This window comes from Pseudopipra pipra, chromosome 7 (genome assembly GCF_036250125.1).
Source record: "Pseudopipra pipra isolate bDixPip1 chromosome 7, bDixPip1.hap1, whole genome shotgun sequence".
Taxonomy (NCBI): Eukaryota; Metazoa; Chordata; class Aves; order Passeriformes; family Pipridae; genus Pseudopipra; species Pseudopipra pipra.
This window is the reverse complement of record NC_087555.1, coordinates 12,635,685-12,654,175: the sequence shown is the minus strand read 5'-3', so window position 1 is coordinate 12,654,175 and position 18,491 is coordinate 12,635,685. Positions and strand designations below refer to the sequence as shown.

General features: G+C 44.5%; 1 protein-coding gene across 5 annotated transcripts in view; it reads right to left on the bottom strand.

Moving 5' to 3' along the window:
* Nucleotides 1-18,491, bottom strand: part of PLEKHM3 (pleckstrin homology domain containing M3) — a 145,902-nt gene that overhangs the window by 110,839 nt on the left and 16,572 nt on the right. For all 5 annotated transcript variants that reach the window (XR_010431869.1, XM_064660561.1, XM_064660559.1 and 2 more), the window contains one exon: nt 9,071-9,931. Coding sequence is in view for 4 of the 5 variants with exons in the window: in XM_064660561.1 (XP_064516631.1) it covers nt 9,071-9,674 (604 nt within the window). In the remaining variant the exon portion in view is untranslated. The remainder of the gene's footprint in view (nt 1-9,070; nt 9,932-18,491) is intronic.

Sequence of the window (18,491 nt, the reverse complement as noted above, 5' to 3'; positions counted from 1 at the left end):
GCTTCCCCACTCACCCATATACTCAGAATGGAGCCTGCTTTTAACACCATGCTCAAAGCACTCCATCTACAAAGATTTCCTGCAGATGTGGCTAAAACCACAACAACAATTTAAAAAATTGCTACTTTGGCACTAGGTCTAAAAGGGTGAGTATAACTATACCTTGCAAACCAATAAACTACGTGAGAGTATTTCAGCTAAATATGAAAACTGAAAGCCTAATCCATAACTCAAAATGGTAGTGAAAAAGCACACTTTGATAGCCCAAATGGATAGATACACATGCACATGCACAAACTAAAAGAGAACCAATTTTGTTCACTGTACATCTCTGGCCCTGACATTCATTAGTATTTCTGCGCTAACTCAAAAGCCATTAATTTCTCTGAAACCCACACTAATCCCTTTGTAGTGCAGATAATGGGCAGCCATTCTAGAGTCATCTTCCCTTTCTATTAATCCAATCAGAGAGGCAGCGCTTCTGCAGCTCCAACTGCAATCTCTCTCGCTTCCATCAAGTACAGATGACAGTTCAAGCTTCTCCATAATAAGACAACTCGTAACCTTCCCCCAGCCACCCCTCCTTCATCTGCACACAGGTTTGCTTGTCTTTTGTTGAGTTAGAGAAAGGCTATCTCTCCCTGCCTTTCACAGAAGCACCCCCCCTCTCTCTCCTTCACCCCACTCCTTCCCCTCAAGCTCCCATGAATTGGCTCCAATGGCTCTTGCTCTAACTGGGACAGAACCAGCAGCCAACTTGATTAACATTCAAATGCCTCACATTGTTTAGGTCAGGGCAATAGATGCTGGCAGAGACACGTTGAATCCATATGCCACACATATACACACACCTTTATCTCCCTGACTTGCAGTGTGCCAGATAATACCTTTCCATTCAGAGAGCAAATGGTACCATTTCTCCATCCACCTTCCAAACAGAAACTACATCTCTTTTCCTCCTTACAGAGAGAAGGAGAGTAAATTGAAGAAGAGTGAAAAAAGGCAAATAATCACAGAAAATGGCCATGCCTGAGCCATTTGGAGTTATAATTTCAAGGGAAGAGGGGGAAGAAGGCAGAGGAAAACAAAGAGAGACTTGGCAGCTGGGGACAGACCAGTAATTTCCTCAGCATCTCTCTTCCCCCCTGGGAACTGCCCACTACTCCTGGCTAGGAACCCCACACCTAGCACACGCCTGCCCCTCTCCACACTCGGGGCAGCTGGTGCAACCAGCACCACTGGAGAGGGAGCCCAAATGTTGTCTCAGCAAGTCCAGAAGATATGTGCTCCTGAACAACTGACTGCACTTGCATCTCTGTTGGCATGGCAGGAAAACTTGTCCTGTTTCCCACCACCAAAGCATTTCTGATGACAGATGAAGTAACTTGGAAAAGAGCAGAAGCAGAGATACCTAGTCTCTGGGGAGTTTGTCTCTTGAGGTGGCACTCCTCTCTGAATTCTCTAATGCTTAGTGAGTGATGGGCATAAGTTACAGAGTTTTTGTCAATAGTCCCCCCCTCTGATTTTCACAGAACTTAGCAGACACCTTGGGGACCTAGAATGTTCTCAAATTGGGTTGGGCTAGTCCCCTGTTTGCTGGGGTTTGCTAGATCAGGAACAAACTGTGCCTCAGCCAGTATGACTCAGATCCGCAATGTCCACTATTTTCCTACTTAAAAAACAGTCTTTTCTTCCCACCTATTTTCCCACCTGGCTCTGCAGATATGTATCTTTCAGGTAGGTTTATATGATTCCACTTGGTCCTGAAATAATGGCATTGACATTTAGCCACAGATTTCCGGCAGATGGCTGTTCTGGAACCAAATCTGGCATCTTCTCTCAATGACACCTCTTTTCAGGGGACTACTACAGAAGTGGGACTTATAACTAGGTAGTGGTTTGCATTAATCTATATAAAGTAACAGCATCACTCCCCACCAGAAGGCCATTCACTCTTTTTCATCTTCCCTAGGCTTAAAGAAAGCAAAACCTGCTTTGAAAATGTTGATCTTGCAAAAACTCTTAATTTTATATTTATGTATTGTCAGAGAGGTTGGTTTAGCTGTTCACCAAAAATAAGCTTCTCACTGGATAAATTCCTTAAACAGGTGGATAAAGAACCCAAACAAAATACTCTTTACGTCTTGCCCTTTAGGTGTGGCATTGTATGACAAACATAAGAGAAACTCTGATGAAGTCTACAGGATCTCTGCTGCCCCACCACTCCATCCAACCCTTTTTGCTCCTCAGCAGTAAGTTGAACACTTGTATAGTGCTTGCTGAGGAGACCACCAGCACCCTGTGCATACTGACACACCAGTGGGGCAGTGGAGAAGGAGGCTGGATTCAGTCAAAGTGCAAGACCAATCCAGAAAGGACTCAACTCTGGCAGAGATAGAAATATAATGAGTTGAAAGAGATGGTTACCTACTATCAGCTAGAAGATATATGAAACAGCAGCACTTGCAAAAGAAGTGAGAACATAAAATGAAGATGGGTTTGCTGATTTTTTTATAAATCGCTCAAGTCAGCTTTAAAAAGGAGGATAGGATAAAGTGACTGTCAAAGCTACAAAAACAGGGTCAGTTCACATTAGGAAAGTCAGCTGACACCACTAAGGGAATTATAGCAACTAACCTGAAAATTCAGTTATGAAAGTCATCACATCATCACTGGAAGCAATCAGCACTGCCCCAGGAGATGAAAACTCCGTTCGTTAGCTTTATGGAGTGTTGTAACTCCCAAGCAAAAATCTCCATGAAGAATAAACCTTCCAACCAGAACAGCTTCACCACCTAACTCATCAGTGCTGTTTACTGTAATCCTCCTGCACTATGAATTTATCCACTGTAGGAGAACCTCTCCCATTGCCTCCCACCACACTCCCCTCTCCATCACTGCACACTTCTACAGCCTCCCAGGCAAGGGAGTGGAATAGGTCACATTTCCCTCCACTCAAGGCAGCTGCCCAGCCCAGCTGCTACTGCTCTCTGTCAGCCCCCATGGCCCTTCCAGCTTAGAGGGTGCTCAAGTCCAAGGAGTAATCAGGAGTGAGCCTGCAGTTAAGCTCTTAGAGAGCATCCAAAGGAGAGCAACAAGGGCCTTGAGGGGAAGCTGGATGAGGAGAGGCTGAGGGCACTTGGTCTGCTCAACCTGGAGAAGAGGAGATGGAGGGGAGACCTCACTGCAGTTACAACTTCCTTGTGAGGGGAAGAGGAGGGGCAGGCACTGATCTCTTCTCTGTGGTGACCAGAAACAGGACCCAAGGGAATGGTCTGAAGTTGTGTCAGAGGAGGCTTAGATCCGATATTAGAAAAAGGTTCTTCACCCAGAGGGTGGTTGGGCACTGGAACAGGCTCCCCGGGAAGTGGTCACAGCACCAAACCTGACAGAGTTAAAGAAGCGTTTGGACAGTGCTCTCAGGCTCATGGTGTGACTCTTGGGGACAGTCCTGTGCAGAGCTAAGAGCTGGGCTCGATGATCCTTGTGGGTCCCTTCCAACTCAGCATATTCTGTGATTCTGTGAAGTGATGCCCACCTCAATTTATCCAGGGAGGTTAGTAAGGAAATACCATCCAGCAGATGAGCTGAAGTCAGGTGATCTAAATTACACTCCCATTTGATCTTGGGCGAAGCACTCACCTATCTTTGTCCCTGCTCACACTCCTTATCCTTACTGTGTGGTGTATTTAAGCTGTAATCTCCTGGGAGAAGGGACTGTCTCTTGCTGGATGCACAGAACTTATGGCACTTATGGACCCCTGCAGTGAAGGGCATCCAACTCGCATTCTATTTTAAACAACATTTTTGCCTCTTTAAGTCTTGAAAGGTCCCAAATCTCTGCAGTACAGCTACCCTTTCTTGACTACCTTTTAATGCTGAAAATAAATTGGCCACGGGGTGAGGGGGGAACACCAGTTCTCCAACAGGCTTGATACTTCTGGGATTATTTCCAAGTGGTTTGAGGCTTACTGCTCTCCAGAGGGGAAGGTGCAGAAGTGTTATTTCTGCACATCTGCCTCTCAGATGGCAGCACCATTATCTTCTGCACAACACCACAGTCCTATAATGTTCTGCCATCCCAGTGACAATTAATGGCCTATTTTTCTGCCCTGGCTATGTAGCTTCTTACCTACCGCAGACAAAGGACAGTGCTACAGGGGTGTTTTGCAAAATCACGAAAAAAATTAGGCTTCAGAAACTTCCCTGGCAGATGGGTTAGGAGCTAGGCTTTACCCAGCCATCATGGGAGGGGAAGCATTAAGGTTGTATGTCACACCTCTGGTATTTCACATCACTCAGGATCTCTGGCTGTCTCCACCTGTGCAGCAGCTCCTGAACTTGCCACTCTCCCCTTTCCAGTCAGCTGTCTTTGCAGCTCCTCCCTGAGCGGGACAACAACAGTGGCTGCTGCTCTGTGACTGTCTGCTGCTCTGTGACCCAGCACCACAAACCTACTCATCACACTCATATCTGTCACTAAATACTGTGTGAGTTGATGTCACAGGAACAGAGCGAGTACCAGTCACCACTTCTGCTTGAAGGTGAGGATATCTGGCAAACAAACAAAGCTTCATAAAGTCTTGTGTGGTTGCCAGAGTTGCAGCACTGTAAAATGACCCCTCAGAACTCAAGGATCACCCCCAGTCCCCAACCTGTGAATCAGTGATGCACTGCTCATGAATGCAGATTTAGATGTCTTACCTCTACACAAACACACTAGAAAAGTATGTAATACGTAAAAGAGCTGTATGAAGAGGGGCCCAAGCCTCTCATAATATCCCCTGCACAAACTCTGAGTACAAGATCATACCTTGGACTCGATGATCTTAGAGGTCTCTTCCACTCTAAATGACTCTATGATTCTACAAAAAAGCAAGCAGCAGGAACAGATAAGCTCATAATAACAGATATACTATGAAGATAAGGGAAAAAAAGTGAAGAGTTAATCTATGCAGCAACTGGGACAGCCTTGGAGGACTGGGAGACCTCTGCAGGCTCCAGAGGGAAGTCCTTTACTGCAGTGAGGACTGACAGGACTGGCTGAAGCCGCTCTCAGTATCTCATAGCATTCATTTAATTTGGATTAAAGCCCTGGAAAGGGATGTCTCCACAGGCTGCAGTGACTATGACCCCTTCAACCACCACAGCAGGTTTTAGCCAACTTCAAAATACATTTTTTGGTCTATTCTGGAGAACAATTACTAGTCACAGATATACATATCTGCAAAACCTACTTTCTTGCTTTTGTGTTTCTCTTTTCAGCTCAGCTCACAGTAGCAGCAAACTTTATGGCAGCCTCTCTTGTAAATACAGAGGGAAGAAATAGCATGGCTACCTTGTAAAACCTGCACAGGAGCTGAACAGGTAAAGAAAACAGGTTAAAAGACTGCATCTTCAGAGCACAGAAGCACTCCTTCCTCAAAGAAGGTATCCCTGCCTTCAAACATCCCATGCAGAAAGGTTCTTGGAGAACACACAGCAAGCACTGACAAAACTGGGAAGTGGGCCCATAGGATTCTCATGTGGTTTAAGACCAAGTGCAAGGTGCCACACCTGGGTTGGGATACAGGCTGGGGGATGAACAGATCCAGAGTCCTGCAGAGAAGCACTTAGGGGTTCTGGTGGATCAGAGGCTGGACATGAGCCAGCAATGTGCACTTAAAGCCCAGAAAGCCAAGTATGTCCTGAGCTGCATCAAAAGCAGAGTGGGCAGCAGGTCACGGGAGGGGATTCTGCCCCTCTGTGTCCAGCTCTGGGGTCCTCAGCAAGGAAGGACACTGACCTGTTGCAGCGAGTCCGGAGTAGGCCATCAAGATGATTAGAGGGATAGAGCATCTCTCCTATGAGGAAAGGCTAAGAAAATTGGGATTGTTCAGACTGGAAAAGGGAAGGCTTCGGGGTGACCTAAATGCAGCCTTTCAGTACCTGAAGAGAGACAAAAGGTAAGATGGAAAAGAACCATGTACAAGAGCCTGGAGTGACAGGACAAGAGGGAATGGATTCAAACTTAAAGAAAGTTGGTTTAGAATAGATATTAGGACAAAATTCTTCACTGTGAGGGTGGTGAGGCACTGGAATAGGTTGCTCAGAGAAGTTGTGGATGCCCCATCCCTGAAAGTGTTCAAAGCCAGGTTGGATGGAGTTCTGATCAACCTGTTCTAATTAAAAGATGTCCCTGCTCACGGCAGGGTTGCTGGAACTAGATGATCTTTAAGGTCCCTTCCAACCCATGCCATTGTATGATTCTATGAAATACCTTGCACCATTGCAAAACACAATTAAAAAAAGTGTGGGCTGAGCACCTTAGAGACTCTGACTGCTACTGGGCCACAGGTGGAAGAGGTTCTTCAGCCACTCTTACTAATTAATTTCCTTTCCTAGCTCAATTCACCTCCGAGGTCCCAGAACTTGACCATACTGAGTTTCTTCTGTAAAAAGCCATTTTGAAGAGACCTACACTGCTGGCAGCACTGCACACAAGAACAGGATTTGTTCTTGGTACAACAGAGAAACTGTGGAAGAGATGGGCTGTAAGATACCTGGCACTCTTGCAGACAGTCTAAAAACAAGCTTTTTCTTCATGGGAATCTGTCAATTTTTGGTTTTTTGAAGAGTGCTAATATTGCTACACTTCACAAAACTACTTACAGATGCAACTTCTTCACAGCTATAACTCACTGTTTAACATGAAATCATAATGATAGAGTTTATCACACGCTAACACAGGTTGTTCACTTTTTCTGTATGGAGAAAAAATTCATTGGATTAAGCATTTAAACAGTGTAAGTGGCTGCTGCAGGGCTGGCAATAGTACAATTGAACTCCACTGCTACTGTCAAAGCAGCAGACCTTGGGTAAACACAGCGATGGGGTGACTGAATTCTGGGCACAACCAGGCTTAAGGAATCCTATGCTTAGACCCACCTCCACACAAAGCACATTTCTTGTCTTTTCCTTTCAAGGAAGGTTTTCTTATCAAGTTGTTCTCGACACAGGTTTGAAGTCCTGCTATAGACTTGACTCTGGACACAGCAAGGCCCTTTCAGGGCTTCTAGAGGGTTAATGCATCTCTCCCTTAGGTCTGTTGTCTCTAAGCAAAGTGGACTGGAACAACTGAAGTGAAAGGCAGGGTTGAAGGAGGACAACACTGTAGACAACCCAGTTTCTGAAAGTACAGAGACTCTCATCCAGGAGAGGGGAGAGAATGCAGTTTGTGGTCCCTGACTTCAGAAGCAATGGTGTCCCAGCTCTGCAGTTCTGAATAAAATTCCTTTGTTTGTCATCATTTTGCTTCCTTCTATGAACAGTTGCACCAGACTGTCCTGCATCTTCGTGTAAGGGAGACAGCAATGTAATTTGCTTCACCCCAGACAGAGTTGCAATGCATCAGGGAGCACCCCAATGTACTCTTGCAAGTTGCCTGAGCCCTGGACTGACAGAAGGGAGACCACTTTGGTCTCAGATTCTGCTGCTCAGCACCAGCTGGATTGGTGACTTGGTTCTTGTAGGTTGGGGGTCTAGTGGCAGTTTGAAACAATTCTCACTGAATAAGTACACGAACAGGTCTTTAAATACAAAATGACCTAGGTATTTCTTACTATAAACAGTATAAGTAACAGAACCCCCCTCTTTTTCTGAGGGCTGCATGGGGAAATTGGGCCAAAAATATTAAGCTTAAAACACTATCAGGGGTATGTAATACCTTTAATAGCTAGATTTTAATGGAGTTTCTGAGGGCATATAAAGGTGTTACATGTTAAGTTAAACCCATGAGATGCCCAAGATACAGCTGACAAAAACTAAGAGCTCTGTCTCCAGAGTTCTGGGTGCTTTTCTGTTCTCCATTCCTTCTATGGAAAGGACACAGAACAGAGACCCCACTATACAAGAAGGAATATATCTCCCTAAACAAAAATAACAGCAGGCATACTTGCCTTTGTCAACCAAGAGCACCCCTCTTTGGGATACAGCAACTATGTCACAATATAACACAATAACCTACGTGTTTGTGTACTTATGTACACTTATATATGCACACATCTCCCCAAACACAAACATTTAGGTACTTGCTTTTCATGCTCCAAAACAGCTGATTTATCTGGAAAACCTAACACAAAAAGCTTGTTTTAACCCTAAACAGATCACCTATTCATAACTGGAGTCATTCCACCATATGCGTACATGCACAATTTCACAGCCCTTTGAGTTTTAAATTCCTTTGTTAAGCCCTGCCTTTATTTAGATTATAAAAATCTTTGTGGCACTAGCTGCTTTTCTTCTCCACAAGTGCCTAGTCCACTTCTGGCATCTACAAAATAAATCGTGGAGATGGAAACACTGGGTGAGCGTTTCCGAAGCTCTGAGCACACCCTCTTTCAGTGCAGTGCTTGAGAGGAAAAGGAAAAAATATCACTTGCTGAAACACAGCTTCACACAACTCACTGGAGACCTGCCTCAACCTGATAACAACCCTTCCCTACCCCACACAAAGCTAGCAGAGATGCCTTAATATTGACAACCACAAATCGTGTGCTTGAGTTGCTTTAAATGTTTATGGACTGAACAATCATCATTTCCTAAAGAAAGAGAGCAGAGATTTCAAGCCTCACAGTAAAGCTCTGTATGCCCTCTTTTTAATGGCCACTCTTTATGAAAACTGCTCTTGTTTGGATTTGCCATTCTCCCAATAGCTTTAGCATTCAAAATTATTTTTAGTTTGGGAAGACCAGGTAAGAAAATTATCAGAAATACATAACAATAAATCATTTTCCTCAGTCAAACTGAACAAAATAGAAGAAAAAAGTAAAACAAGCTTAGTTTTTTATACCATGAGAGGATCAGAAGTCAAGATTAGTTTAAAAACTGATTCTTAGGGAGGCAAAAAGACAGAGCCACATCAAAGACAGAAGAGCCATACTGATTTCTCTCCTTTTAAGAGTTACCTAAAAGTTGCTTCTTGGGTATTTTGTTTGTGTTTTTTAAGATGGAGCTCCTCTTTCAAGACAAATCTTAAAAACAAATAGGAAATTGCCCATATCAACAGAAACAATAAAGCACTGGCACAAACCTGTGTTTCCTTGGATGTCCTCTCCCTTGGTTAACGCCAGGTAAGAGAGCAGAGCGCAGTTATTGTCCTGACCAGGTGCAGGTGGCTGCTGCAGGGACATGCCTGTGAAGACCACTCCCCACTTCACATGGCTGATATCGGAGCGTGACCTGTTGTGTCCTGGTTTGAACCTGGAGGCTTCCTCGTTCTGTACCAGGATGTCATTCACCGAGCGAGGCCTGTCTCTCCTCCGCTGGCAGATCCTGAAGATGTTAAAAGCTGTGGTCTCCCCTTCCCCTGCCCAAGCAAGGTTGTCAGCAGTTGTTCCCCTCTGCACCATGTGTTGGTCTTTGGCAGGAAATGCTGTCTGAGCTTTGGTTTCCAAGAGGCCATTTTTGCAGTGATCCCAGATGAGGCTACTTTTGGCTAAGGAGGCAGCATTCCTCAGATTCCTGCTCTCTGTTATATGATCAAATACCTCGTGCCCAACCAGCTCAGGGACCTCCTGCACACCATACACCTCAGAGGGCTGCACAATCTTTTCAAGCTTAGTATCAAAACCGTTGAAAAAGTCTTCAGTCACTTCCAAGGCAGGGCTGATGTCATCAACTTCGAGAGCCTCCATATCCTGTGCTGCCGGTGGGCCCGAGGCGCTGTGATGGGTTAAGAGGATACCACATCAATATCGAGAGAAAGAGCTGCTTCACATCTGTCCTTGGCACTGCATTAACTTGGAGGTGGTGGGGCAAATACAATCACCAACCACAGTCCGTGGTGGTAGGAAGTAACCAAATCAACCTGTCTTCAGATGAAAGACCAACATCCACTGGTCAAGTGGGCTACGGCCTCTCTATGAATTAAACTCATAGCGATGAAGAGCACCTGTAAAGCAAAGCAAAACATCACATCAGTAAGGGACTTTTCTCAGATAAATATGTTTAATCACATCACTCCTTTGACAGTCACAGTCCCCTTCATTTAACTTCCTCTTTCAACTGGCACCAACATTATTGTGTACGAAGAAACCCTTTGTGGTTTCTGTTGTTCACTGCGTGTGAACTGTGTATAATCGCTTCTGGAACTGGAACCTGCAGAGAGCAGGATGGGGCACCAGATGACAGGAGACCAAAGTGATACTATTTATTAGCTAAGCTTTACAAAGCTGCATTGAGAGGCAGTACTGACTAAAATCACAAATGCAGCCACCTAGGGAATGCTTCACACAGTTTCCCTTGGGGTTCTAGAAAAAGTTAGGAAATTAAGTGCTACTAAAATAGGCCAACTAGCCTCAAATAGTTTGCCTTTTGTCCTAGATTGCTTGCACTACCAATTTTAGGAGACCAAGATGGGTTTTACAGCAGCTACTTTCCCTACCTGTCTGCATTTCCCTACCTGTCTGTGATATTTGCCAAAAAAATCAATTCTATGAGGATGCTGCAGAGCACTGCACATAGTTTTTCTTAGAACATCACTGGGAAGCTAAGTGAAACTATGTGGCAACCTAAGTCTCAAAAAGACTAACAGCAAAACAAAATATACCATATCCTGCACTATTGCAAATCCACAGATCTTTACTTTCAAGCTGTTGACTCACTGGGCAAAACCTAAGAACAGCAAGGAGCTTTAAGACTAGAACTATTGCAGAGCTGCACTGACCCACCTGAGCTCACACCTGTGAGGAGGAAGGATGAGGGGGGGTCCATTTCCTGTTGTGCAATAAGGGGGTGTCTCATTGCTGACTTCTTGTCACACCAAGCCTGCTGCCTTCTAACCTCTCCCTCTCGAAGCTCCATCCACAGTGCTGTGGGAAGTGCCTTGTAGGGATGTTTAAATTGAGGTAATCTGTCAAATATCTGCAAGTCCTTCAGACCTGGAGACTGGGCATTGGGTAAGGAAAACAGCCCTCACATCTGCCAGGACAAACCACAGTACCCAGAGCCTGCATATGCAGCCTAAAGTCAGAGTTTTGACCACATCAGCTCAAGTCCTAGAAGCAGCAAAGCTACATTAACTCAGAGCTCTGCCTACATTAATACACTCTTAACAGAACTAATTAGCCTGGGCTGGGCTGATAATTAGCAGCTCATTAGCTTGTGAACACTGCTGAAGTGCTACCAGGACCCATGAAGATTTACACTCAGCAGGAAAAAACATCTATTAAAGAGCATCAAACACAGATAATACTTCTATTTAAGGTTCTTTTTTTTTTTAATCCAGAATAGTCTATTAGCCCAAATTCTATAAGGAAACCTGTTTAAATAGGCACCCTATCCTGTAGCAAGCCAGAGGAAGGAGGCCAGCAGCCCCCCAAGAAGGGGGCACAGAATCTTGTAGCAGAAACCAACCCCCCATCCCGAATCTCCTCCTGGCTTCCTCCCATCCCTGCTTCTGTTGTGGCCAGCCATGACACAGCTGTGTTCAAAAGCAGCAGCTCACCCTCTCTCCTAACAGATCTGCAGTTCAGACTACGATCTCCAGAAAGACACTCCAAGTAAAGAACTTTCAAAAGCAATTATTAATCACATACACAACTCTGGAAATGTCAAGCCTTTACACTGAGATCTTTCTCCCCTTAGCTCTTTGCAAGGATTCACTTAGGCTCATAGTGAACCAGGACTAGGATCAGCTTCAACAAGTAAACGTAGAGTAAGACTCTGAAGGTAGAGCCAAAACCACAACCATAAGGCTGAGCAATACAGATCTGGATTTATTTCAAATGAGAACACTATGGGAACAGACTTTTTGCAAAGCTGTGCAACTGTGCCAGTTGACAGCAGCAGGAAACAAAGTCATCCTGGGCACATCTGCATCATCAGCTTAATGCAGTATGCAGCTCACTCTTGAAGCTCATTCCTGCCAGCAGCCCCAGAACAGTGTTCTGCTCCCTGGTACAACAGAGCTCCAGGAACAGGCTAAGTCCAGTGTCACATGAGACCTTCTGGAGCAGCAATCACTCCAGAAGGGCTTGTGACGTGCCACTGAAGCATTCCAGTGGTAGTAGATACCATGTTGCTCTGTTCTTTATTTTAAATCATTAGGAAAGGTGGAAAGCAAGGGTGAAAAATGACACTTACATTTAACAGGTTCATTTATAAATGCTGGAAGCTTCAAGTGGCTGCATGTTTCTCTGGATCCTGTGAGACTGAAGCTATCCAACAGCCAAGTATGGCGATGCCAAACTAAACTGACCTCATATCCAGTAGGATGCTGAATCACAAGGTCATGAGAAGATGACAAGCCCCTGCATCACATGGTTCACAAACTGCAGTATTCATACCTTCCAAAGTAGTCTGTTTGCCCTGCTCCACAAAGATGTGAAAGGTGACCTCAGTGGTGGCAGGCTCATCCTTCCCTATGCCACCAGAAGAGTTGTGCCAGTAATTCCCACTAGTGCTGGGATTCTGCAATTACATATTCTCCATAAACACAGTTTGGTATTTTCTGACACAGGCATTCAATAAAAATTTAATTCAGATGTCTGCATGGATTTGGTGCCAAGTGAAAGCAAACTTTGACATGGCAGGGTCCATCAGAATCCCCTCCAGGAGGGAAAGCAGTGAAAACCACTTCCTTCATGTAAAGGGGGAAAAAAGGCAAACATTGGGATAAGTTAAACTCCTTTTAAGTTACTATAAAATGTATTGCCTTATGTATTGTTTCTTGAAACACCTGAGATTACCCAAAGACATTCAGTCTAAGGCAGTGAATATGAGAGGAAGAGAGAAGCTATTGAAGACCACCAAAGCTATAGGGAACTATAAGGACAGATTTGTGCTCATCCAGCCCCTGGGAACTTGTCTTACCGAAAAAAAAGTGAAGGAACACGACACATTGTACTCAGAAAAAACTGCTGGACACAGGGACTGCAGCAGCTGAAAAACAGCTTTTCTTTATGTTTGCCTAGGACTGATACAGTTTTCATCCATGAACATGCAGCAGTCAGATAATTAATGTGCATTTACGAGGTAAGTCATTATTATCACAAGAGGTAAACAGCAAGGATTACTGGTCATGGCACATGAGGCACTGAAGTTCAGTTTAGTCAAGATTACCTTCCTTAGAGAAGCCACACGGACCTAACCTCGGTGACAGCACAGTGTGACACAAAGAAAAATCAGGGATGACAAATGCCAAGGAACATATACTGGAAGAGATCATTTAACTTCCTCATGTGTTTTTCTGGATCCTCATGGGCCAAGGAAAATATCCATGCATGGCAAAATTTAAAAAGCACAGAAAACGCCAGGGTAGAGAGTAATCTTGTAGGTGATATGTACCACCACAACAGGCACCCGCTGTGCACCCCCAGCTCATGCATCATGTACAGGACTGCTCATTCAAGCTCAGGCAGGAGGGAAAACTAGAACCAGCATGTGCTTAGGAACCAGTGACTGAAGAGATCCATTTAGCTCACCAATCCATCCAAAAAGTAAATTTAAAAGAAACACCTTTCAGTTTGGTTTTCTAAGGAAACAGTTTGTGCAACCATCCTGCAATCAGCCAGTTATTCTCCTTCTCTCTCTTTCTTTTGAACTGCACAATAACTTCAACTAGATGTGACAAAGCAGTAGTGTCCTTAAAGATGCAGTTCTTAAACCGCTGTTCAACACTGGACAGGAAACAAGTCCAAAGTTACCCTGCTGCTAACGGAGAAGCAGGCAAAACTCAGTCCCTTCTCCTTTCTAGGAGCCCAGTTCCACCACATGGGTCTCTCTAAATTAGCCATGGCACAAGTGACTAATGAGAGATGGATCTGAAAACACTGGGAAGCAAAGGGGGAAAGCAGGAAGAAAGAACAGGAGGCATCACCCAACTTGATAAGCGATCTTGTTGGTTTTGGTACTCAGAGGACTTCCTCTTCAGTACACAGGTAAGAGAGATGTACAACACAACAGATAAATAGGGACTTCCCCTTTTCTCTTGTATTTGGAAAGAAAATTAGAAAGCAACAATCAATGATGTTCACAAGCAAAGTGTTCTGGAGGAAATGCATAAATTACAGGAGCTCTCAGCAAGCAAAAGATAGCAAAAGACAGGTTATATTAAAAGTTCCCCAAGTCTCATTGGTTCTTAATGACTCTTGGGCTCAAATTCCTGGCAAAGATTCGGGTTTCTGAGAATTTTATCTCAAGAGCTCAAGAGGAGTTTTACAAGTTACCTGTAATCAAACAGAGAGCAGGGGTGCCTCAGCCACCACAGAGCTTGCCCTATTCCCTTCTCAACATCCTGGAACCTGCTGTGGGAACCAGCTCTGCTTATCTCATGCTGCATTACAACTGTGGGCTGAAATGGGCTCCAATGCCAATAAGGAAAACAGAAGGAGAAATTCAATTGGGTAACAACTGGATAGCAGAGCAAATTCAAGCAGCTTCAGGGACATTTATTTCTGTTACATCGCAGGCCTGGCCCACTACTGTCCAGTTTATGGTCTGAAGAACAGGTCATCTGAAGAAAAGATGGATGCACAGATGTATTTGAATACAACCCACTGGGGCTGGAGCAGATAGTACCTAATGAGCTTTTCTGCCTGTCAGGCTCAGCAACCTCATACAGTGACCTGAATGTCTTCCGGTGGCACCTTGAAAAATTACAGCTTATTAGTTTTGCCACTACAAGGATTTCTGACTTGCTCTGTGAGTCACATCAGCCAAGTACTGCCCAGAATCTAAAGAACACACACTTAGGTCAGTGACAGTCCTTAAAAACCAGGCTCCGCTGTGCGGAATCCCTGAAAAAAAAACCTATGAAGCTGAAGACTTAGATGCTACCTCCTAGTTAGGAAGTTGAGCTGTATTTGTCACACGGGCACACCTGAGTGGGCAGAGGAGAGAACGAGGATGCACAGATGGCTGACTGTCACACACACAGGCTTTACCATTGCCTGTGCAGTTCTATGCATTGCTGGCACAGACCGCTTGCACAAAGAGCTGAAGAGCTGTCAGGGGCAGGTACTGCAGAGTGCCCGCTTTTCAGCACCCCCCTGCTGTAACTGGATGACAGATGATGCTTTCTCTATTTACAGTATAGCAAAGCCTACCCTGCAAACACCCAGATGTAATCAAAGAACAGTCCTGTTCACTTACACACTAAGTACTTATAAATCCCAGGCAATATAGTGGCCAGTTCTCTGAGCAGCAACTGAAAACTGCACTCCTGCTTTCCTCTCATACTCACCTTGGAGCTATCACATTCTCTTGTATCCTGGCTGTATTTTTTTCCCTCAGCACAAGGCAAGCCTTCTCCCCGAGTGATTCCAAAACCTCAGGTGACCCACTGCTGTGTACATCAGGTGAGCAACAGAGCACACAAGCTTGCTGGATTCATCATTAAATGGCTGGATTAAATCTACAGTGCATTGCAAGAAACTTTTCATATAGAGGAGATGACAGTTTCAAAGAGGTCGCCATATAGTTGTCACTGGTTGGTTCAACGTGACCTGGATAATTGTCTTGAGATCACACATTTAAAGCCCCTCTTCAAATGCCTCTTCCCCCAACAGACAAACCAAAATTATTTGCTTAAAATTTTCAGAATATCCCAGCTTTAAAGTGTCTCACAAAAATATCTTTTGACTCACATTCTTGCACAAGCCCACCAACAATATTCAGGAAAGGCTCACAAAAACTGGAGTAGGAGACTTTCTGGTCAGGAATGCTTGACTATAGGGCCAGGCTCTAGACAGGGTAACTGTGAACTTAAGCATAACCATTTCTATGTTGCAAACCCCCCCTGTTTGCCACAGTCTCGTTGCCCTTAAGGATGAAATCGACTGCCAACTTTTATCAGTGAAGAAGAGCTCCCATATCCTGTCTGCCAGACCCAGGGAGAGGCAAAGAGCAGGAAGAGCTGCAATTAACTTGGTGCCTAATTACAGTCAAGCTAAAAGACAGCAGTGATCTCTCTTCTACACTACAGAAAACAAAACAAAAATAAACAACTGAGAAACGATGAATTGAAGAAAGAGGTGAAACCAGGAAGGAAGAAGAATGCCATATTCTGTGAGGGGAAGCAGACCCTTAGTGAGGATACATGAGTCTCACTCTGTGAAGCACAGATTTTCCCCAGCTGCTGATCTGACCCAGTGCCTTTAACAAGGAAGCATCCTCCTCGCGTGGGTAACTAACACATCACAGCTACAGAACAGCTCATCCAGTGACGAGTACACAGCAATGAATAATAAAAAGTATTTAGAATATACATTAATTTTAACTGCACTTTGGAAGCAGTGATTAAAACACAAGAAACACTAGGCTGAAAAGCGCACCAGAACAAGGTGAGTCTGGAGGATGAGAAGGCCACAGCTGTGGAGGAAGATGGACCACAGGAAGCTTTTCTTTTCCAGAAACTGAGGGCTGTACAGCTCTCCAGAGATCTTTATCGCTGACTCCTTTGCCTTGAAGCCATCTGACACACATCCCTCCTGGCTGGGGAGCAGCCCCAAGTAATGAAGGGCTGTATCACTTCCTGTGGCTGAGTAACCATTTGAAATCTCAGCAGATGGATTCCGGAAAGGAATAAGGACCCTTAGCAAGGAAAGGAACAGAAAGCCAAGCAAACTGACCAGAGGGACGTTAGCTGATGGTGACACACAGCCCAGCCTCAGGCCAGCCAAACCCATCAGCATGTGGGCACCTTCTTAGGTTACATCAGCCTGAAATCCAGCCTACCCCTGTGCGTGCGGCCTGCTGGCTGGCTGACCTCACAGGGAGGGGTGCCTGGTGTAGGCAAGGAGAGGCTCTCCTGAGCCCTGGCACTGTCCCTGTAGATTGTCTGGATGCAAACACCTCAAACTGACACTTAGGTACAAAATCCACATGGACAAACAGAACAAAGCAGGGCAGTGATCTGGCCTGAGACACGGATGTGTGGTCTTAAACACACTTGTAGTCTCAAGTAACAACTAAAGGGACAGTGAATGATTTCTATGATTACACTCATTTGCTTTGTGTGTACAGGTTTGTCTAAAGTATAACTTCTATTTTACATGCTGCCCTTTACTGCAAGAACAGTGCCTGTTCTCCAGACACACAGACATCACAAAACAGTCTGTTACCTCCTGAATTCAGCACAGAGTACAGAAATTGTCAGGGAACAGGGTATCCCAGAGGGGCCATACAAACCTCCTCCACTACAAGAGGAAACATGTTGAACTAGACACTCAAGAAACAACAAACAACATGACTCATTTCTAATTGTATCTGCCACTCTATGTACCAGCTTGGCTCCTGCTACGATGTGGGGCAACTTTGTATATGTCAGTTGAAACAAAAAATTTTTTTTGTTAAAAACCAAACATTTCTACTTAATGCCAACTGAAATTTTACAAGTATTTTCTCACTCCCCATTTTCTAGGACTATGTTGAAGGGAAAAGACAGACATTAAATGCTTGAATTGTTTTCTTTTTTTAAAGATCATAAATTAAGACATTTTCAGTTTGTCCTTGCTGAGCTATGAACAGAAATAAAAGGTGCTGGGAACAGCAGCTTCCATTGCCCCAGAGACCAAAAGGAAGGGTAAGAAACACAGCATCTCTCAAAAGAACACAGGAGACATTTCTTCCCTGAGGTCATGGCACAGCTATAAGAAAACACACCTGACATCCAAATCTGTCCAGCACACAACTTTCTGAGTAGCCCTGACCTGCAGCTGTAGCTAACTCCTCCCTCCAACTGTGGAACCCAAAGAACTCAGCTGGGACAGTCCAAGCCCCTATACAGTGAGATCTGGATCTCCTGGAACTATTAGGGGTTGCATGTTGACATTAATGGAAATGCAGTGCTTAATATCAAACTCATTTCAAGCTTCAGACTAAGCCCTTCTCTTGCCTTTCAAACAGCCATGACCATAGTGGGTTTTCACATTAATGGTCAGGAAAAGAGGGGCAGGAGAAGGAAAAGAAGCAATGATCGAAATAATGCTGAGGTTCAGCAACCTACCACAGCAACCCAAACACTCAGGAACTGGCAGCACTGCCACAACAGCTGACGCTGTGGGCTGGCTGTAACCACAGGTACCAATACAGGGTTGTATGACAACTCAGCACACAAATGCTTACTGTTTTCTAAGCTGAACTACATCTCCATCAGAGAAAATCTTAGCACAAGCCCAGCAGAAACCTCAAGACATCTGATGACATTGAAATGTTAACACATGATGTGACTTCAGTCTGATAAGGTTCTGCAGGAATAATGTCTCTGGTTCCTGTAGACTGATAAGAACTTTCATTCCACTATATAGTGCCCTGTTTCGCATTTTAGATTTCTGATTTTTTTTAATCCCAAATTTAATGCACTAACTTTGGATAAACAAGCCTTAAAAGTGTCAAGATGAAAACTACTGCTGCTTAAAGTATATGGGCATTGGTCCCACTAAGATGCTTTCTTATTCTTACATACTGTGGCTTTTGGTAGTCACTTAGTGGGGTTATGCAGTGACAAAAAT